The sequence below is a fragment of the Portunus trituberculatus genome, chromosome 23, assembly GCF_017591435.1.
Source record: "Portunus trituberculatus isolate SZX2019 chromosome 23, ASM1759143v1, whole genome shotgun sequence".
NCBI classification, from domain to species: Eukaryota; Metazoa; Arthropoda; class Malacostraca; order Decapoda; family Portunidae; genus Portunus; species Portunus trituberculatus.
This window is the reverse complement of record NC_059277.1, coordinates 9,597,203-9,618,930: the sequence shown is the minus strand read 5'-3', so window position 1 is coordinate 9,618,930 and position 21,728 is coordinate 9,597,203. Positions and strand designations below refer to the sequence as shown.

General features: G+C 49.4%; 1 protein-coding gene across 2 annotated transcripts in view; it reads right to left on the bottom strand.

Annotated features, from left to right (window-relative positions):
- Positions 1-684: 684 nt before the first annotated feature.
- The window catches only part of LOC123507750 (dipeptidase 1-like), a 146,215-nt gene continuing 125,171 nt past the window's right edge, over positions 685-21,728 (bottom strand). For both annotated transcript variants that reach the window (XM_045260921.1, XM_045260923.1), the window contains exons 5-13: positions 21,552-21,708; positions 21,154-21,286; positions 16,223-16,373; positions 13,070-13,139; positions 12,515-12,691; positions 6,137-6,221; positions 4,186-4,261; positions 2,870-3,008; positions 685-1,218 (exon numbers count right to left, since the gene is read on the bottom strand). In XM_045260921.1, coding sequence (XP_045116856.1) covers positions 1,129-1,218; positions 2,870-3,008; positions 4,186-4,261; positions 6,137-6,221; positions 12,515-12,691; positions 13,070-13,139; positions 16,223-16,373; positions 21,154-21,286; positions 21,552-21,708 — 1,078 coding nt within the window. In that variant the 3' untranslated portion in view covers positions 685-1,128. The remainder of the gene's footprint in view (positions 1,219-2,869; positions 3,009-4,185; positions 4,262-6,136; positions 6,222-12,514; positions 12,692-13,069; positions 13,140-16,222; positions 16,374-21,153; positions 21,287-21,551; positions 21,709-21,728) is intronic.

Here is a 21,728-nt window from a genome sequence, read left to right as displayed (position 1 = left end):
TTCCACTGACACGAGGATTGTTAGGGAGCGAGCGGGCGAACGAAATGATGACACGACACACACAGACACACACACACGACGATACACCTGTTTCCACTTTTCAAGGTTCATTCCCACTTTGTTCTCGGTACGTTGGAATGTCACAAAGGCTGGGAATCGAACCCTGAGCCTTAAATTCTCTCTCTCTCTCTCTCTCTCTCTCTCTCTCTCTCTCAACTGTTCATATTCCGGCTGGGTTTTCTCGCTAATGACTCACACAGATCTCACTCGCTTTCCGCCAGATGTCACTGAGTATCGTCATTTTCATTAGTTTTCGTTGGTCTCATTACACTCCTGCAGTTTGTCGGTCGTTAGATTAACAAACGGTTCTCTTTCTTGTCGCTATCATTCTCTCTTCCTCACTCATGCTCATCTCTTCATTTACCATCCATCACTTTCGTCACTGTTCTCTCTCTCTGTCTGTCTGTCTCTCTCTCTCTCTCTCTCTCTCTCTCTCTCTCTCTCTCTCTCTCTCTCTCTCTCTCTCTCTCTCAGTTTTGTAGTTGTCCTCTTAGCCTCACTCGTTATTAATCTTCCGTTACTTTAATTTTTGTCTCTCCTTCACACACTGAGTTTTTTTTTTCTCTATCATCACCATTGCTTTCGGTATACTGTTATTCTCTCTTTCTCTCACCCATGATCAACTTATTTTTTTTTCTTTCCATCACCATCCATCACTATTACTTTCATACTTTTATTCATCTATCACTATCACTTTTGTTATTATAGTGTGTTCCGTCTCAATCGCTATTACCTTTTTTTTTTTTTTTTTTGTCAGTGTTAATTATTCTAGTCTTCCATCACCTTCACGTTTACAATCTCTCGTCGCACCCGCCCGCAGCACTTCAAATCGCTGTCTGCTTCCGTTAACGAAGACGGATGTTTGGACCCTATAGAAATTTGTACGCAGGTAGGGTAGATCTTTCCTGACGTAGGCGCTGTAGAAGGCTGTTTGACTCACTTCTTCTTGTCTTTGCTCCGTCCGGGCACGTAAAAGTGAATGTAATAAAGGCAAATGCAGCAGAGGGCGAGGAGGAGGAGGAGGAGCGGCAGCAGGAGGGCGGGTGATGACCTAGGGCGGGGGCGGCGTCACGTGAACCAGCAGGTGCGACGCCCCTCCAGGTGGTCAGGGTGGATGTGGTCCTCGTAAGGCAGGGTTGATCTCATTTCGTCTCGTACCTGTGGGAGGCACTGCTGGAGGAGAAGCGCTCTCGGGGTGTCTTACAGTATCGCTAAACATAAAAGAGATCGTTATGCGGTTAGTGGTAGCAAGTGGGTGGCGCTGAAGGTGGAAGGGAGTTTGAAAGCATCGCTAAATCTATAAGCTGGTCGTCAGGAGAGAGGCAGTAGCGGGTGGTGCTTAAGGGCACAGTGAGGTCGTGTTTTATTAACATTAAGTCTAACTGATCATCATTCTGAGGGTGATCATGGGCCGTGCAGAGCGGGGAGATGAGGTTGTGTTAGAAGCGACGCTACATCTACAGGCTGATCGTCAGAAGGGGAGTAAAGGGTCGTGCAGAAGGGCGGAGGTGAAGTGGTTTCAAAGCACCTCTTCAATCTAAGAGGTCGTCATTTGAAAGGTGGAGGCAGTGGGTGGTGCAGAGGGAACGTGTGGTAGATCGTGCGTGGGAGTTCAAGAGATGCTAGTGGAATGCACGTAAGGTTGGGGGTTTACCGCTTTCTTCTCGTTTTTTATGTTCAGCCTGTTGATGACAGACACTTCCTTTGGCAAAACACTATACGCCAATTTGCATTTAGATGAGCTGACACTATTTAGTCTCTTGAAGGGACCGCCATTGGGGAACATCGCCGATGAGTTCACTTTGCATCGATCTCAAAGGCAATGCGTGTTCCCGGAGGAGCAGGTGGAGGTGAAGCAAGAGGGGCAGCGCGGCAGGTGCAGCATAGCGAGGTGACGACACGGCTACCTCATTACCTCTTATTACGCTATGCCAATACTCACCTCATTATTTCTGCAGTAACCACCTACACCTACACCTACACACACACACACACACACACACACACACGGCCCGGTAGCTCAGTGGTTAGAGCGCTGGCTTCACAAGCCAGAGGACCGGGGTTCGATTCCCTGGCCGGGTGGAGATATTTGGGTGTCTCCTTTCACGTGTAGCCCCTGTTCACCTAGCAGTGAGTAGGTACGGGATGTAAATCAAGGAGTTGTGACCTTGTTGTTCCGGTGTGTGGTGTGTGCCTGGTCTCAGGCCTATCCGAAGATCGGAAATAATGAGCTCTGAGCTCGTTCCGTAGGGTAACGTCTGGCTGTCTCGTCAGAGACTGCAGCAGATCAAACAGTGAAACACACACACACACACACACACACACACACACACGGCCCGGTAGCTCAGTGGTTAAAGCGCTGGCTTCACAAGCCAGAGGACCGGGGTTCGATTCACCGGCCGGGTGGAGATATTTGGGTGTGTCTCTTTTCACGTGTAGCCCCTGTTCACCTAGCAGTGAGTAGGTACGGGATGTAAATCGAGGAGTTGTGACCTTGTTGTCCCGGTGTGTGGTGTGTGCCTGGTCTCATACCTATCCCAAGATCGGAAATAATGAGCTCTGAGCTCGTTCCGTAGGGTAACGTCTGGCTGTCTCGTCAGAGACTGCAGCAGATCAAACAGTGAAATACACACACACACAACATAAACTAGAAATCATATAACCCACCACCAGCGGTCAAGACACAACTACCTTCATGCAATCCTTGAAAGATGTCCAACTAAACAGACGCATCCAATCTACAACACGCACCACAAACTATCAACCGGGTCCCGCCTTACCTCATTACTCACGCACACACGCTACGTACCTCCTCCGCTTTTCGCATTACTCTCAAGAAGTTTCCCCCCGCGAGTTTGGCCACGTCTTCATCCGTCCAGCCTGGCTCCTGCAGCACCGCCGCCAGCAGCACCGGGTACTTACTGACATCCTCCAGGCCCACGGGCGTCCTGGGGGAGAGGCAGCACCGGGGGCGGGTTAGAGAGTAGAGTAGGGAAGAGTGTGGGATGGAATGGAAAATAGTGATGGTGGTGGTAAAAGGAGAAGACGAGGTTTGAACTGCAAAAATGTCTGTGTGTCTTCTTAAGGAAACTAGGGAAAGAGGAAAGATGGAAGGCGTGGAAAAGAGAATAGGGGAAGGATGAGAGTGAGGTGGAGTAGATAAGTAAAAGTATAGGAGTGAATGAGGAAGCCAACAGAAGGTAAGACATATTGCACAAGGAATATCTGTTTCATCAAAAGGACAAAAAGATATGAAAAAAAAAAGTACACAGAGATTCAATTAAATGAAAGATGATCAACCATAACTAACTTGATTACAATGCTAGACATACACTAACACACCACCACACTCACACATTCTACACAAGCACCTCAAATGTTAGAATGAGGAACTTCCCGACGCCAAGCAGCCGTGGATTAAGGTTTGGTAGGTTGCTTCACTTTTCCTCCTGTTTTGTTTTGCCTCAACTTTTTTCCGATGAGCTTAGAATCTGAGTCGCCAAGCTTAGTAAGGAAACCGTCAGCAGATGGTGGATTTAAGAATGAAGGAAAATAAATGCCAAGCCAGAGTGAAAAGGAATGTGGCGTATTTCTCTATTTCGGCAAATGAGGCCTTGCTTGCAACTCATTATATAGTTCAAGGCTTCCACTAATGGGAAAAAGTCTCTCCCAGCTTTCCCACTCACCTCAGTCCGCTGTTCACCTATTTCTGGTCACCCAAGCGTGACTTTTCCCATCTCTCCATCTACTCTTCCATCTTCAATGCCTTCACTGTACCATTCCTAGATTACCATCCCTCCACTCTATCCGCCCCAGCTGTTGACTATTAACCTTTTCAGCACCATGAGACGTTTCTATATTCATTGTGGTTACTATTTGGTGATTTTACCCAGCTTCAGAAACTCATGTCTGGGATGAAAATAGTGAAGGCTGTGGAAATTAATCTTTTGACCTCCATAGAACCTTCCTAAAATGGTCTAATCGTACACAAATCTCAAGGTAAAAATGTGTCCCAGTATTATAGGTCCTAAAAGCATGTGTCTTGGCAGTGTTCACTTCCTTCCTTTTCATTTGTAACCAAGAAACGTTCACCTTTGATCTAATGGCGCCTAATGACCAACTCACTTGTTTATGCCGTCAAAGTCTGCGCCGACGCCCACGTGATCAGGCCCTGCCACCTCCCGGATGTGTGTGATGTGTCCTGTGGAAGGAGACAGCCATCATAAGAAAGATGGCGCACGAAACACTGTAATTGGAGGGTTTTACATACGTGTGAGTTCATAAAAGGTGTCAGCGATGAGTGAATGTTAATTGTAATGATCCGCGAGGGTAGAGGAAAGTTTTGTATGTATAGTAAAGGGAGCGTGTTATAATGTACAGGTCGGGAGGAAGATGTAAGCAGGTCATTGTCTTGTTATTGATGCTATTATTGTCATGATCATTATTTGAAGTAGTGGTAGTAGTAGTAGTAGTAGTAGTAGTAGTAGTAGTAGTAGTAGTAGTAGTAGTAGTTAGATATTCGTAGTTGTAATATTCTAAGCTGTTGTAGTGGCATCAATATACTGTAAGCGAAAGAGTGGTCATGACAGCATCATTATTGTGCCTGTCCCTGCAGCTATGATAAAATAAATAGATAAATAGATGAACAATATTTACACAACACAGCACCCCTTCGCCTTAACCCTTTCAACACCATGACGTTTTCATATTCATTCTACTTACTATTTGGTGATTTTATACAGCTTCAGAAACTTATGTAAAGATTAAAATAGTGAAAACTCTGGCCATTAATCTTCTGAGCTCCATAGACCCTTGCTAATGTCAATAAAATCGTCTAATCACACCCAAAACTCAAGGTAAAAATGCATCCCAGTACTAAAAGGCTACCTGAACAACACGCTACAAATATACGGTACCTCATGAAAACTAAATAGAAAAATAAGATAAGATAAATAAATAAAACCAATAATAAAAAACAACGAAAAAAATAACGTGTTTTAATTACAACGTCAGTGCCTGCAGGAGGAGAGACGATAAAGGGCACAGGTAATACTTTCATGATTAGCACCAAACTCCCCCTCCCTCCCTCTCTTCCCCTTCCCTCCCCAAGTTGCTTCAGGCTCTTCACTTTTAGGTTCGGAAAATCACGAGTGAAGCTTCGACCCTCTAGTGTCTAATTACCTTCTCACTCAACCACTACAAAACTTCCCGTGCTTTCTTGCGCCCCTCAACAGAACACAGGCGAGGACCGTGTGTGTGTAGTGGCGGGAAGAAACACTTGGCCAAGGAGGAAAAAATACGGAAGAGAGAGAGAGAGAGAGAGAGAGAGAGAGAGAGAGAGAGAGAGAGAGAGAGAGAGAGAGAGAGAGAGAGAGAGAGAGAGAGAGAGAGAGAGAGAGAGAGAGAGAGAGAGAGAGAGAGAGAGAGGTTGTACATAGCATATTTATTGCGAAAAAAAAAATGAACAAAAACATAAGATATACATAACACATTCTTGATCTATCCACCTATTTCTTTTTTTATCTCTACCGAAACATGAACGAAGACAGAAAAGAAAAGAAACTGAAATGCTGAGCCACTAAACACACAATATAGAGCTTAAAGTGTCACTGAAGAAATAAAAAGTAGATAAAACAATTCCTTTCGCTTAAAAGAAAAGAGCATGACCACGAAATAAAAAGAAAAACAAGAGGATACATGACAGCTAGCATTGATCGAACCAGGACATCTTCAATACGATAAAGAAGAAAACCTGCACTACATCCCCTGTGATGGAAAAGGTTGCGATTGTCACGGGGCGCTGAGTAAATCAACAGGCTGTCCATAATGAAGGAGTGTGAGGCGCGGCGGACTGTGCTTGATCTGCTACCACACACACACACACACACACACACACACACACACACACACACACACACACACAGAGGCATAAGGAATTTTAATTACAATGCAAGATAACAATGGGTTTTATTGTCGTAAGAATACTAAACAGTAGCACACATTTCCCGCCACCACACACACAAACACACACGCACACACACTCTCTCTCTCTCTCTCTGCTACTGTCAGTACTTACGGACAACATCTTGGATGGTGGCAGTGTCGTTGCAGGTGAGGAAGTAACTGTAGAAACTGACCATCACGATCCCGCCATTTAAGTGCTGGAACGAGGGAGACCAAATGAGACCAGCGGCGAGGAAGGGAGAGAGAGAGAGAGAGAGAGAGAGAGAGAGAGAGAGAGAGAGAGAGAGAGAGAGAGAGAGAGAGAGAGAGAGAGAGATTCAGATTCAGATTCAGTACTTTTATTCACAAGTAGAACATGTGAAAAAAGACAAAGACTTAGCTTGTCTTGGCAAATATCAGTTACATTCGTGTTACACAATGGTTGCTGAGATAAGTTAAACAATATTATACAATATTAGAGATGATTATCAATGCAGTAAGAAAATATATGGATGAGATTACTTTATCTATCAATTGCACAGAAGTCAGGGTGGGAGCTAAGTGTTCGTGGAAGAATATTTACAAAATGAGCTGCCAGCTCAGCAAGTGTAGGTAAAGGCACTGGATATTTTTCCCTTAAGGGGTTTACTATTGCACAGTCACGCAAGTAGTGTTCAAGTGTGTGTCCTTCATGTTGTCCACACAGTCTGCATTGTTTTCACTGTCTGGTGTGGCAATTCCAATTTGCCACTTGTAGGGTACCCTAAGCGTATTCTTGCTCGTACCACTTCGCACAGCCTGGTCACTCCCGGAGGGTCTGTTGGCGCGCGTCGCCCTCCGCCTCACACACAGCTCCTTGCCAGCGGCCGCTCGCACTGTTTCCAAGTCGGGCTTCTCTTGCTTGTTGCAGTCTCCTGGTCTCCGCATGTTTTCTGATGCGTGTCAGCAGCTGTCGCACCTCTGTAGGGATATGATGGCTCACCTCTGGCTCCTGAGCACCTTGTCTCGCCAGTGTGTCGGCCACTTCATTCCCCCGGATGCCAACATGAGAGGAATCCAGTTAACTACGACACTCCGTCCTCTGGCTTGAATTTCTTGGGCTGTGGTGTGTATGTTGTGTGTTTGGTTTGTGTTTTCATTGTTTTCGGCTTTCAAGCAGTGGATGGCAGTCATGGAGTCTGTGTGTATGATCACATTGTAGTTGTGTGAGGTGTTTGCGTGGTGTAAGGCGATGTGTATGGCTGCCAACTCGGTCTGTGTGGACGAGGAGAAGTCCGTGGTTCTGACGGCTGATGTGGTGGTGGTGGTGGTGGTAGGTGTGGGCGTCTCGCCGGCGTTCCTCATAACACAGACGAACGCGGCGCCAGCCCTACCAGTCCTTGGATCAGCGGAGCCGTCTGTGTAGTATTCAGCCGCGTCAGGGAGGCGGGCCGTGTTGATGGTGTGCAGGCCGTGTTGTCGCAGCTCGGCCGTCATAGTGTCCTGCTTCCTGCATCGTGGGGGGTTGATGGTGATTTGCAGAGGTGCCGGTGTCCATGGGGGGAGTGCATGTGCGCCATGGTGGATGGTGGCTGCTTGCACATCCTCCCATGTTATGTTGAAATCTCTGAGGTTATTAGCTGCCTGGACAACCCATTTGGCCTGGCCACGGCTGCCTTGAAGGTGTTGATGGAGGCTTGTGAGCGCGTGGTCAGGATGGTCCCTTGTGCATGTCTTGACTGTGAAAGACGCATTCATGTGTTTTATTCTGTCTGTCACTGTTGGCATTTGTGTCTCTGCTCGCAGGTTGTCTGTCTTCGTCCACTTCGGTGCGCCGAGAGCAACTCTCAAGGCTTCATTTTGTGTTGCTTCTAGAGCGGTAGCGTCTCCGGCGGCGATGGTGAGAAGGACAGGACTTGCATAATCTATCAGCGAGCGCACCAAGGCTTTGTATGCGGCGAGGATGACGGCGCCTGAGACTCCCATGCCTCTCCATGACAGGGCTCTTAGTAGTTTGATCCTGGGACGGCATTTCTCCTTAAGATGTTGCACCTCGGCCTTGCTGGTGCCATTCCGAGATACGACAACGCCGAGGTACCTGTGAGTAGCCCCCAGTCAATTTCTTGACCCTGGAGGCGGAGTTTGGTCTGGGGCATGCGGCGGGTCTTTGCCATGGCTTTGGTCTTGCTGTGCGATATAGTGAAGCCAATTGTATCGCATTTGTTCGCCAGGATGTCGAGTGAGGCTTGCATCTTGGTGACAGAGTCTTTCTCGGTGGTCTGCAGAACAATGTTGTCTGCGTAGCTGATGTGTTGTGTGCCCGCGGGGTATGGGAGTGTTGCCAACACGTTCATCAACACATTGAAGAGGGTGGGGCTCATGACGCTTCCCTGTGGCGTGCCATTTTCTAAAGTGTGGTAGTGTGAGGCATGACCTTGAAATATGACGCGGGCTCGTCTGTTCGTCAGGTACTGTTTTATCCACGTGAGCAGCTTTCCTTTGACGCCCAGCTTGGTGAGTTCGTGGAGGATGACCGTCGGCTGCGCCCTATCAAAGGCTTTCTCGATGTCAATGAACACTTCGGTTTTCGCCTTTGCATTTGATGTGTAGTTGACCAGGCAGTTTGCAGTACTTCTGTTTTGAACGAAGCCATTTATTCCTGCGTCAAATTTTCCTATTTTGTACTGAAGTCGACGTAGGAGAATTCTTTCCATCATTTTGCAGATGGTGGAGGTGAGGCTGATAGGTCTAAATTTACACTGGTCGTTGTGCTTCGGTATGGGAATGATGTTGGCCGTTGTCCATTCTTCAGGCACCTCTCCATGCGTCAGCGACATGTTGAACAGTCGGAGCAGGGGATCACCCGCCACGTCACACACATGATTCAGCATGGAGTATGTGATGCCATCCTCTCCTGGGGCCGTGTCCTTGCTGGATTTGCGTGCTCGCAGAAGCTCCTCCCGCGTTACCTGGTGGTCAGTATCATCGGGGAGGTGTGTCGCGGCTGTGACACTGACGAGTCGCGCGGGGTCGAGTGTGGCCTTGTTGTCTCGCAGATGTTGTGGGAGGTTGGTAGTAGCAGACCTGTCACGGTACTCCATGATTAAGTCCTCTGCTTTCCCGGCTGGGTCAGGGTGTGCTGGTGGGCGTGCGTGTTTACCCCTGACATTGTTAATTTTCTTCCAGGCTGCGGTCATGCCGGTGGAGCGGCTGAGGGTTGCCATAGACGTAAGCCATTTTTCCTCGCGTATTTTATTTAATTGTTCTCTTGCATATATGTTCCACTCCTGTAAGTTTGCTTTATCATCCTCATTCTTCGTAGACTGGTACACCTTGGTTAGCTGGCGAGTCATTCTAGTGAGCAGCTTAACTCTGTCATCGTAATACCAGCAGTATTTCTTGTTAGGGTTGTACTTTTTCATTCCTCTGGTTGGCATGGAGGCATCAGCTGCGTCTTGAATGGCTCTTGTGAGGTCACTTGCAAACTGTTGTGTCGACTCAGGGACTTTGTAATCTGCATACCAGGTGTTGAGTGTATGCGTGAATTTCCCCCAGTCCGCCTTGTGAGTCAACCATTTTTTCCTGTTAATAATGCAGTCAGGTTGTAGATTAACAGGAGTGACATTTCTTGAGCCCAATGGTCACTCAGAAGCTCCGGGACTCCTTCCACATCCATATTCTGGCCGTCCCCGTTCACCATTATAGTGAGGTCCAGCCTGCCTCCTGCTATGTGTGTAGGTCGCGGCTCACCGTGAAGCACGGCTGCCGCGGCAAAGTCCTCCAGTACCTGCGTGATGTGTCGTCCTCGCTGGTTCACGTTACCGTCCCCCCACGGCTCAAGGAGGGTGGTGGGCATTAAAGTCACCACTCAGGAGTGTTGGTGTCGTGTTCGGGTCTTCTAGTAGGGGCAGCAGGTCTAGAGTTGATCTCTGTCGGCAGTACACATTGTAGATATTGAGCTTGTATGTGCGGCCGAGGTGCAGCGTGACGCACAGAGTGTCCACCTGCTCACCTAGGTCGTGAGGGTTCTCTGTCAGGGCGGCTGGGATGTCTTTTCTCACTAGGGTTACGAGGCCTCGTGATCCTCCTTGTCGGTACGGTTGATAGAAGACTTGGTAGCGTCTGCCAAGTCTTACGGTGGTTGCGTCGGTCACTAAACTTTCCTGCAGAAGGACAACGGCCGTGTTGTGAGCGTTTATATATTGCGAGAGATTACTGGCTTTGCTCACTAAGCCATAGATATTCCACTGTAGGACGGTTAACTGGGTGATGGTGTTCTGTTTTCTCGCTCCTGTGATCGGTGTTGTCTGGCGGGGCTTGGGCGGCTGGCTGGGCGGGGTCGGCTCGGTTGTCAGTTGTTTCGTCTGGTCTTCGCAGGTGTCCATCGCCTCCACTTCCTGTCTCGCGGGCTGTTGGTGCTCCTTCACGGCTGTCTGCTTCGGCGTGGGGGTCACTGTTGCAGTTTTGGATGTGGCGGCTACAGTGGCCTCCGTCACATCGCGCGGCTCGTCTCGATGTTGTTTCGGTTTTGTCCCCGTGACATTTTGAAGGAGCTGAGCCATCATGGCTCTCATGCTTGATATTTCCGATTCCATATTTTTCATGGACGTTGCCATTTGTTGGCGGAGTTCTCGATTTTCTTTTTGAAGAGCTGCTTGTGAATCCCAGAGTTGTTTTACCTCTTGGCGAAGGATCTTCACTTCCTCCTCCAACTTGCTCGTGATGTGAGAGACGTGTGTGCTGTTTTGTGATTGTGGGGTATGGGGTGGCTTCATCTGTGGGGGCAGGGGGGCAGGGTGGGGGAGGTTGGCCTGGCATTTGTAGTCGCGGGGGTGAGGCAGCTCCTCTTGTAAGGCTTGAGAGGCAGGTGGGTGTGGGGGGCGGTCCTGTGCTTGGGATGCGGGAGGCTTGGTAGGATGGGGTGGCTGTGGATGGTGGGGTTGACCCGACGGCTGGTGAGCTGGAGGGTGGGTAGGGCGGAGGAACGGGGTGTGAGGTGATGGTGGTGGTGGCGACGGTGTCAGGTGGGAGAGGCGAGGGTGGGTCGCTGAGGAGGGATGCTGGTGACCTGACTGCAGGTGTTCGGCCGGGGGTAGGGGTGGGTAGGCCTCGGATGTGAGAGGGGGCGGTGAAGGTAGGGCAGCTGCGGTCGTTGGCGTGTCTCGCGGAAAGGTGGTGACAGGTCTCCTGGGACACTTCGGGCTCCATGCGTGATGCTCCTGGGAGCAGTTTGGACATTTGGACACAATTGCTTCTCCTTTTGTGAGTTTCTCTTTGCAAACTTTCGTGTCGTGACCTTCTGAACAGAAACCGCACCTCACCTTCTTGTCGCACTCCCACGCCCTGTGTCCCCACTCCTGGCACTTCCCACAGAAGGTTGGCTTGCCTATATACCTCTCCACCCTCAGAGGCCGAATACCTGGCAGATGCAGTTGTGTGGGGGGCTCGCCCTCCCACAGCACCGTCACTTGATTCCTGGGCGTCTTCATGTCTCGATGATAGTTCCTCTCCGCCTTTAGCACTGAAGGAAGATTCTCTATAAAGGTCAGCGGCAGGAAGGACGGGTAGTTGCGAATCATGAGTTTGGTTCTTTGTTTTTCTGATGTTATTTCCGTCAACTTCATGATGCCACCATCGTATGGATGTCCTATTTCCGTGAGGAATTTTACTGTGTCCTTGTCCTTCGTGACTGCTATGACTGTTTTGGCGGTCAGGCGCGGCGTCACAGACAAGTTGCAATGCTTGTCCGCGATCTCCGCTAGCCATATCATCCTGTCCGTCGGGGAGACGCCCTTCGGGAAGTGAAGGCGGTAGCACGTGTTTTTCGGCTGCTGGCATGATGATTGGGAAGCACCAGCTTAGAGAGAGAGAGAGAGAGAGAGAGAGAGAGAGAGAGAGAGAGAGAGAGAGAGAGAGAGAGAGAGAGAGAGAGAGAGAGAGAGAGAGAGAGAGAGAGAGAGAGAGAGAGAGAGAGAGAGAGAGAGAGAGAGAGAGAGAGAGAGAGAGAGAGAGAGAGAGAGAGAGAGAGAGAGAGAGAGAGAGAGAGAGAGAGAGAAAGAGGGAGGGTGTGATAGGGGGAGGAGGGAGGCAGGAACGAGGCAGTGGAGGATGGAAGGATGTGCGATGGGAGAATGAAGGGGTTAGGAGTGGCAGGATGAGCGATGAAGGATGTGAGAAAGAAGGATGAAGGGATGAGGAAGAGTGAAGGATGATGAAGGGTGAAGGATGAGGCTTTGAGAGATGAGGATGAAGGGGAAGGATGGAAGGATGAAAGGAGGTGACTGAGTGAAGGGAATGAGAGGGAAGGAGGAGGAAGAAGGAGAGAAGGAAGGAGGTAACTCAATGAGAGGAAAGATGGGAGGTAACTGGATGAGAGGTGGAGGAAACCGTGGCGGGATGAGCGGAAGGAAGCGACTGGTCAAGGAGGAAGGAGATGGCGGCGGAGGCGGGCAAGGATGCGGCGGCGTAGGAGTGAGAGTCCTGCCATCCACTCCCCATCCTTCCCCCACCTCCGCCCCCGCCAGGCACTCACCACTTGTCGGAGGATGTCGTCGGGCACGTTACGCGGGTGGCGGCAGAGGGCATGGGCGGAGGAGTGGGAGAAGATGACGGGCGCGCGGGACACGGCCAGGGCGTCGCGCATCGTCTGCTGGGACACGTGGGACAGGTCCACCATCATGCCCAGCCGGTTCATCTCCAACACCACCTTCTGTGGGAGGGAAGGAGAGGGGAGAGTGAGGTAGAGCAGGGAGGGTAGAGGCGCCGGATGAAGGGTGATGGAGAGCCAAAGGGAGAAGAACAGGAGATAAGACGTGGACTGAGGGAGTAATAAGAAGGAGGAAGAGGAGGAGGAGGAGGAGGAGGAGGAGGAGGAGGAGGAGGAGGAGGGGAAAGGGGAGGAGAAGGAGAAGAGAGGTACGAATATAAGATAGCGTAAAGAGGAAGGAGTGAGAATAAACCGGAAGTAAGAGAAGGGAAACGGAGAGAGAGAGAGAGAGAGAGAGAGAGAGAGAGAGAGAGAGAGAGAGAGAGAGAGAGAGAGAGAGAGAGAGAGAGAGAGAGAGAGAGAGACGGACAAAACACTCACCGCCCCGAAGTCGTTCAGTCCAAAGTTTTCCTCCTCGTGTCCTCCAGAGTCCGTTGGCGAGGAGTCCGCCCTGGAAAGAATTGAAGATCTGAACACACTGAATGGAGGAGTGCGGGTTTGAAGCACCAAGGAAACGACTGGTTACTCTGTCACCAACTCTGTCACTAGTATAGCTGACACTGCTCTTGTTTCCTCTCGCTGACTAATCCATGTTTTTGAGTTTTTTTTTTTTTCTTCAGTACCATGTCGCGTTTTGATATTCATCCTGGTCACTATTTCGCGATTTTATACAGCTTCAGAAGCTCATGTGGGGATTATAATATTAAAGACTCTGGCGATTAATCTTTTGACCTCAACAGACCCTTCCTAAATGCAAAAATATCGTCTAATTATACCCAAAAAATCACGGTTGAAATGTGTCTCAATATTGAATGGTTAAACGTGCGGCAACATAACGCTATTCCTCCATCTGAGCTCTGAAGAGGCAGCAGACACGTGGCGCTATGGGTGAGTCATTCCAAGGGAGTTACACGCTTGGCAGGTGAGAATATGCTGCAAATCTGCTGCGGATCCTCCAGTGTTCTTGTCTGTTTCCATTTAACAGTGCTGCTGCAACCTGAGCTCTGAAGACAACCTCCCTTGCTGTCAACACTACACTGTACACGCAACAAGCATCCACACACTCTTGCCATCAAATTACGTGTCAACATGCCTCCATCTAAGGAGAGAACCATAAATGACGCCAAGCCAGCCCAAGCCAGCCTATCCCTCTGTTAAGCCTCTCTTACTCATGTTTTCCCTTTTTTTTGGAAGTATTTGAAGGAGCTTTTTATTCGTCTATGTGCCATTGGTGGATCTCCCTGATACATTAAAAAAAGAAGGGAGTGGGCGATGGGGAGAGCAATCAGCGAGTGTGAACATCACTCAGCGACAGTGTTGCCATAACGGTGTCACCAGATGGCAGAATTGCTTAAAGGGAGATGGCAACATAGAGTGGCACTAAAGCTGTTGAAGTTAGTGTTACGTGACACACATATGGAATGGAAATCTCGTATAATCAACTAAAAGAGAAGGAAAATTAGGAGAGGACTTTCAAATAGGTTTTTACATGAAGGGTTGTGCGTCATCAGTGCTCTGGCCTGATCTGATCTGGTCAGTGAATGCACGCGTGTGAGGCAGATGACGTGTGTGCGTGTGGCGGGAAATGAATTAGTAGGAAAGAGTTTAATGGTAAGTGAAGAGGGAGCGTCGTAAAGAAAAGTTGGCGCGTTAGGAGGAAGTGTATGGATGGCGCCGGGTGGTGACGCCGCCAGATGGACTTCCTGAACATGGTCGACATCAGAAAAAAAATGAAAATGAGTCTATACGAGAAACAAAAAACACTTACATAATACAATCAAACGTAAAATACAGAGAAAAAACACACAAACCAACACAATACAAAAGCTAAAATTATCACTGCAATAAAAAATATACACATTATTAAATCAGAAAAAAAACTCCCGAAACAGAAATATTAAAACACCACAAATGGAGTTCAGAAGGAAAAAAATGAAACAAGTGAATATCAATAAGAAAACAAAATCCTGTATTAAAAACCGGAAGTATGAATGAGAAACCTAAAATCCTGAGGGAACAATTTAAATCAAGGTTTCAATCCCATGCTTATACATCTTAGCATCTGAACCTCCTCGGCGTGGGTTGTAATCTTCTCTGCAGTCGTCCTCTAGCCTCGTCCTTCCTCCTCGCTGACTCTATTAGACAAGCTAAGTCCCCCCTTGAGCTTCGTGATGCATTAACTCTGATCCTTGGCAATCTTCCCTCTTCTCTCTCTCTCTCTCTCTCTCTCTCTCTCTCTCTCTCTCTCTCTCTCTCTCTCTCTCTCTCCTCTTTTTCTTTCCTCAGCTCACCTTCTGTCCTTTTTCTTTCAATTTCCTTTTACAATTCTATTTCTTTCTCTCTTTATCTTTTTTAATAGTCATAGAATGTGTGTGTGTGTGTGTGTGTGTGTGTGTGTGTGTGTGTGTGTGTGTGTGTGTGTGTGTGTGTGTGTGTGTGTGTGTGTGTGTGTGTGTGTGTGTGTGTGTGTGTGTGTTAGTAGCCCATTACCCCCTGTGTCATTACGGCATTAACTTGTGTGTACGTACGAGGGACTCTTGGCAGGGAAATCTACAGATGTGATAGAGTGAGTCATTAACAGGTGTGCAAGGATCAGTAACCAATGATAGCGTGTAGCAGTGTGAAAGGCGTCTTGTGACTGGCTGGGGTGGTTTGTGGTTGGTACACGTGTATTGAGGTCAGACTTGGCTGAGGAGGAGCAACGTGTATTTCCGCTTCATATGTGTAACGAATAACAGTGTAGAATATTTATCTCCTGAATGTTTTCTTCTCTGAATATTCCCTGTACTGACTTGGGGGTCTTCACACGACGCCACCACCATGCATGATGTCGCTGCTATATTTGCAAAGCTTCAAATCTAACCTCTCCCACTCGGCCATGGCAATTTATCTGTCACCATGATCAGATTTTTTATTGACTCTTTCTGTACGCAGCAAGGTTAGTTTCGCCACCACATGTCTATATGAAGCTGACGAAACTATTCACACGGAACACGGCTTTCATTGCTGCCAAACATGTATGCGGCGCGGAGACCAAGTGCACAAGGACACATATATCTGGCTTCATAATGAACATTTTGTTGTGGGGAGGCGAAGACACCGAGGAGTGGCGAGGTGTGAGGTGATCTGAAGACGGCACCAACAATTTCGTGCATCACTTCTGCAAAATGGGATTAACCTGATGACTATCTTCACTTTGCTCTTACATGTAAAGGCGGGGAAAATAAATAAGGCTGCTGAAGCCATTAGGTTCACATGTGGCAGTTCCTGTTTAAAACGTACCTACTTATTTCAACCATCATCCTCATCAAGGTGTCCAATCTTCGTGTAAAGCTTCCAAATGACTTGACACTAAACAACGTGATGAGTGAGGTACAGATGTTGCAGGTGTGTATCATCAGGTGTACACTTACCAGGGCGTGTTGCAGGTGTGTGTCACAAGGTGCACACTTACCAGGGCGTGTTGCAGGTGTGTCACAAGGTGCATACTTACCAGGGCGTGTTGCAGGTGTGTGTAACAAGGTGCACACTTACCAGGGCGTGTTGCAGGTGTGGGTGAGGGTGAGGTAGCGCACGCCCAGGTCGTAGTACATCCTGAGCACGGAAAGACTCGCCCCCACCAGGTGGCCGCCCTCCACGCCCAGCAGGCTGGCCACCCGCCCCGAGTTGTACACCTCCAGCAGGCCTGCCAACGACGTCACGTTGAATTAGTGTGTGTTCACTGTGTGATCTGCTGCAGTCTCTGACGAGACAGCCAGACGTTACCCTACGGAGGGAGCTCAGAGCTCATTATTTCCGATCTTTGGATATGCCTGAGACCAGGCACACACCACACACCGGGACAACAAGGTCACAACTCCTCGATTTACATCCCGTACCTACTCACTGCTAGGTGAACAGGGGCTACACGTGAAAAGAGACACCCAAATATCTCCACCCGGCCGGGGAATCGAACCCCGGTCCTCTAGCTTGTGAAGCCAGCGCTCTAACCACTGAGCTACCGGGCGTGTGTGTGTGTGTGTGTGTGTGTGTGTGTGTTATGTACAGGGATATTCTAAAAATTTGTTACGGCACATAGAAAGAAATAAGGAGCCAACAGGCGTATGTGTGGCAGTCCCTACATGTGACATATTTGCACGACCCTCTATTCTGCTACAAGTTCACCTCCACGTGAAGCCGCGACTCACGAGTTGACGGGTGCCCGAGTTTGAACCTACGGCGTCCACTCCCCGATTATCATTTACTGACAATGACGATGATAAAGAAGAAGAAGAAGAAGAAGAAGAAGAAGAAGAAGAAGAAGAAGAAGAAGAATAAGAAGAAGAAGAAGAAGAAGAAGAAGAAGAATAAGAAGAAGAAGAAAGAAAGAAAAAGAAGAAGAAGACGAAGAAGAAAAGAAACAACAGCAATAACGAAAAAAAAGAGGAGGAAGACGAAGAAAAACACCAGCACACCGGAAGAGTACCAAACGCTGGGACACAAAGCAGGAACAGTTTGCCTTGATTATGAAAGCCCCCCGCGCCTCAAGTACCAAGGTAAATACAACGAAACTCTTCCAACGTACTTGGTAATTACGAAGTCGAGTCACTGGAAGCCAACGGGCCGAGCCGCTCTGACCATGGGCTATATTCTTGAACACTTCTGCGAGTCGCCTCCGTTACATGCATTCAAAGACTCTATAATGCTACACTGGTTTCTGGATTTCTATAGGTATTTTTATGCTAGTAACAGATTAATCTATGCTATCACCTGGGGAAAGACTCTTGACAACTCGGCTAATCATCTTTATGTCCTTGGAAAATAATCGTGATGAGGGAGCATGGAATTTCAGAATATGGGAATACGCTTTCTGGAAACACGGGAAGCTGAACGCTAGGTAAAGGCAGTGGTTAGTGGTGGTGGTGGTGGTGGTGGTGGTGGTGGTGGTGGTTGGTTGGTTGGTTGGTTGGTTGGTTGGTTGGTTGGTTGGTTGATTGGTTGGTTGGTTGACTGACTGACTGATTGCCTGATTGATTGACTGACGGACTGTATGGCTGATTGAGTCACTGAATTGAAGGACTGCCTGGTTTTATGTCAGACTGATGGTTTATAATTTGTCTGACTGATTGATTGACTGGCTGATGGGATTGTGTATGTTATTTACTAATTGATGGGCAGTTTATCTCGCTAATGGGTTGCAGGTCTAATTGACTCTCAGAAGGGGCACGTGACAAGACGACAGAGTTAGCACAGTTTTAATTAAGTAAGTGTATCAGTGTGTTCCCGTTCACCTCTCACTGTGCCGCTGACGAACGCAAGGAATGGTGAATGAAAGACGGCGGGTTCACGAGGCGGTTTGCAGATTCACTTCTATGTGGCCGTCCTTTATACATTATTCAATACTTACACACTGAGAGCCTTTCCCTGCCTGCATAAGAATGAAAGGAATGATGAACTTCAATATTTAACTTTCAAATCTTTCCATTATTACGAGAGGAAAAAAAAGATAAAAAAGCGACTGGATGAGGAGGGGTGGAGAGGACGGCAGTGTTACCAGAAGAGCGTGCGTCTCCCTCCTTCGAGCAGCAACATGGCAACACTGACGCACAGAATGATTTAATTTTTTAGCAACCTTTCTGACTTAATTCCCACCTTCCCTGACTCTCCTGACGGATTTGCATCAACAAGTCACGAGGGGAGAGTCAAACAGAGGGGAGATTATTACGTTAGCGATGTTTTTACTCGATGGGTTCAGAGAGGCAAACAATTATAAGCTGTAACGTAATATTCAACGAGTCTATACTTTTAAAAACATAAAATTTTCGAAAAGAAGTGTTAGCATGAGCCATTGTCAACAGCCATTGCTAGCAACAAGAGCAAGAAGAAGGATAACAGAAGGAGGAAAACAACAACAAAAACAACAACAAAAAACAACTAATTACTACATAACAAAACATGAAAAGAGACAGCAAAAGGACAGATGACGAACATAAGCCATAGTTAACAGCCATTGATAACAACAAGAGCAAGAAAAAGGATAACAGGAGGAAAACAACAATAACAACAACAACAAAACAACAACTACTTACTACATAGCAAAACGAGAAAACAGACAGCAAAAGGACAGATGACGAACACAAGGCAATTCTGAAGCACTTAAAGTATACTATTTGTAATTACCATCCACAAACACGACATAACCTCAACCATACGAGTATTTTGTCAGTCAGTCTTTGCCTATCTCCTTTCTATTATAGCTTTTTTTTTCCTTATTGTACGGGTTCCAACTTGTTCTGACTGAAAGGACCTGACATATAACCTCCTCTGGGAGTGTGTGAACAACTTATTGGCGTGGGAGTGTGTGGGCGTGGGAACTTATGGCGTGGAAGTGTGCGGACGTGGGAAACTTACTGGCGAGGGAGTGTGAGCGTGGAAACTTATGGCGTGGGAGTTTGTGGGCGTGGGGGACTTACTGGCGTGTGAGTGTGTGGGCATGGGGACTTACTGGCGTGGGAGTGTGTGGGCGTGGGGACTTACTGGCGTGGGAGTGTGTGGACGTGGGGGACTTACTGGCGTGGGAGTGTGTGGACGTGGGGGACTTACTGGCGTGGGAGTGTGGGCGTGGGAACTTATGGCGTGGGAGTTTGTGGGCGTGGGGGACTTACTGGCGTGGGAGTGTGTGGGCGTGGGGACTTACTGGCGTGGGAGTGTGTGGACGTGGGGGACTTACTGGCGTGGGAGTGTGTGGGCGTGGGAACTTACTGGCGTGGGTGTGTGTGGGCGTTGGGACTTATGGCGTGGAAGTGTGTAGACGTGGAAGACTTACTGGCGTGGGAGTGTGTGGGCGTGGGGATGTACTGGCGTGGGAGTGTGTGGGCGTGGGAGACTTACTGGCGTAGGAGTGTGTGGGCGTGGGGAACTTATGGCGTGGGAGTGTGTGGGCGTGAGGACTTACTGGCGTGGGAGTGTGTGGACGTGGGAAACTTACTGGCGTTGGAGTGTGTGGGCGTGGGAACTTATGGCGAGGAGTGTGTGGGCGTGGGAACTTATGGCGTGGGAGTGTGTGGGCGTGGGAACTTATGGCGTGGGAGTGTGTGGGTGTGGGAACTTATGGCGTGGAAGTGTTTGGACGTAGGAGACTTACTGGCGAGGGAGTGTGGGCGTGGGAACTTATGGCGTGGGAGTTTGTGGGCGTGGGGGACTTACTGGCGTGGGAGTGTGTGGGCGTGGGGACTTACTGGCGTGGGAGTGTGTGGACGTGGGAGACTTACTGGTGTGGGAGTGTGTGGGCGTAAGAACTTATGGCGTGGGAGTGTGTGGGCGTGGGAACTTATGGCGTGGGAGTGTGTGGGCGTGGGAACTTATGGCGTGGGAGTGTGTGGGCGTGGGAACTTATGGCGTGGAAGTGTGTGGACGTGGGAGACTTACTGACGAGGGAGTGTGGGCGTGGGAACTTATGGCGTGGGAGTTTGTGGGCGTGGGGGACTTACTGGCGTGGGAGTGTGTGGACGTGGGAAACTTACTGGCGTAGGAGTGTGTGGGCGTGAGGAACTTATGGCGTGGGAGTGTGTGGGCGTCGGGACTTACTGGCGTGGGAGTGTGTGGGCGTGGGAATGTACTGGCGTGGGAGTGTGTGGGCGTGGAAGACTTACTGGCGTAGGAGTATGTGGGCGTTGGGAACTTATGGCGTGGGAGTGTATGGGCGTGGGGACTTACTGGCGTGGGAGTGTGTGGACGTGGGAAACTTACTGGCGAGGGAGTGTGTGGGCGTGGAAACTTATGGCGTGGAAACTTATGGCGTGGGAGTGTGTGGGCGTGGGAACTTATGGCGTGGAAGTGTTTGGACGTGGGAGACTTACTGGTGAGGGAGTGTGGGCGTGGGAACTTATGGCGTGGGAGTTTGTGGGCGTCGGGGACTTACTGGCGTGGGAGTGTGTGGGCGTGGGGACTTACTGGCGTGGGAGTGTGTGGACGTGGGAGACTTACTGGCGTGGGAATGTGTGGACGTAGGGACGTACTGGCGTGGGAGTGTGTGGGCGTGGGAGACTTACTGGCGTGGGAACTTATGGCGTGGGAGTGTGTGGACGTGGGAGACTTACCGGTGTGGAAGTGTGTGGGCGTGGGGACTTAGTGGCGTGGGAGTGTGTGGGCATGGGAACTTATGGCGTGGGAGTGTGTGGACGTGGGAGACTTACTGGTGTGTAAGTGTGGGCGTGGGAACTTATGGCGTGGGAGTTTATGAGCGTGGGGGACTTACTGGCGTGGGTGTGTGTTGGCGTTGGGACTTATGGCGTGGAAGTGTGTAGACGTGGGAGACTTACTGGCGTGGGAGTGTGTGGGTGTGGGGGACTTACTGGCATTGGAGTGTGTGGGCGTGGGGGACTTACTGGCTTGAGAGTGTGTGGGCATGGTGGACTTACTGGCATGGGAGTGTGTTGGTGTCGGGGACTTACTGGCGTGAGAGTGTGTGGGCGTGGGGGACTTACTTGCTTGGGAGTGGGCGTATCCGAGGTGCTGTGGGTAGCGCGCGATGAATCTCTTCAGCACGTCGATCTGCTCCAGGGTGACCTGCGCCGCGTTGAGGTACTGTGCCCCGCACGGCACGTACGCCGCCCAGAACTGTCACACACACACACACACACACACACACACACACACACACACACACACGATAGGAAAGAAAATAATCACGTTAGTAACTGAAATGAACGGCCTGTGCATGAATGGGTTTTGCTTTACATTTCTCGTATCACTTGGGCCATCCTAAAGCATCAGTCAGTCAGTAGTGGGATCAGTGAACCATCCAGTAATCAGCAAGGTGAGTCAGGATTACCTCCCTTCCTCCTCCTTACCACTTATCCCCGACACACGTGTAGGCACTCACCTGGGCGCCCACTCTGCCGTGCCTGAGGCGAGCCAAGTCTGTGTGGGACCAGGGGGAGCCGCCCCAGGGCTCCACCGTGCTCAGGTTCTGCGACATATCCACCTTCTCCAGCTTGTTGTGCACGAAGTTGCGGATGTTCCACGCCAGGTCGTTGTGTCTGCGGCGGCGAGGCGTGGA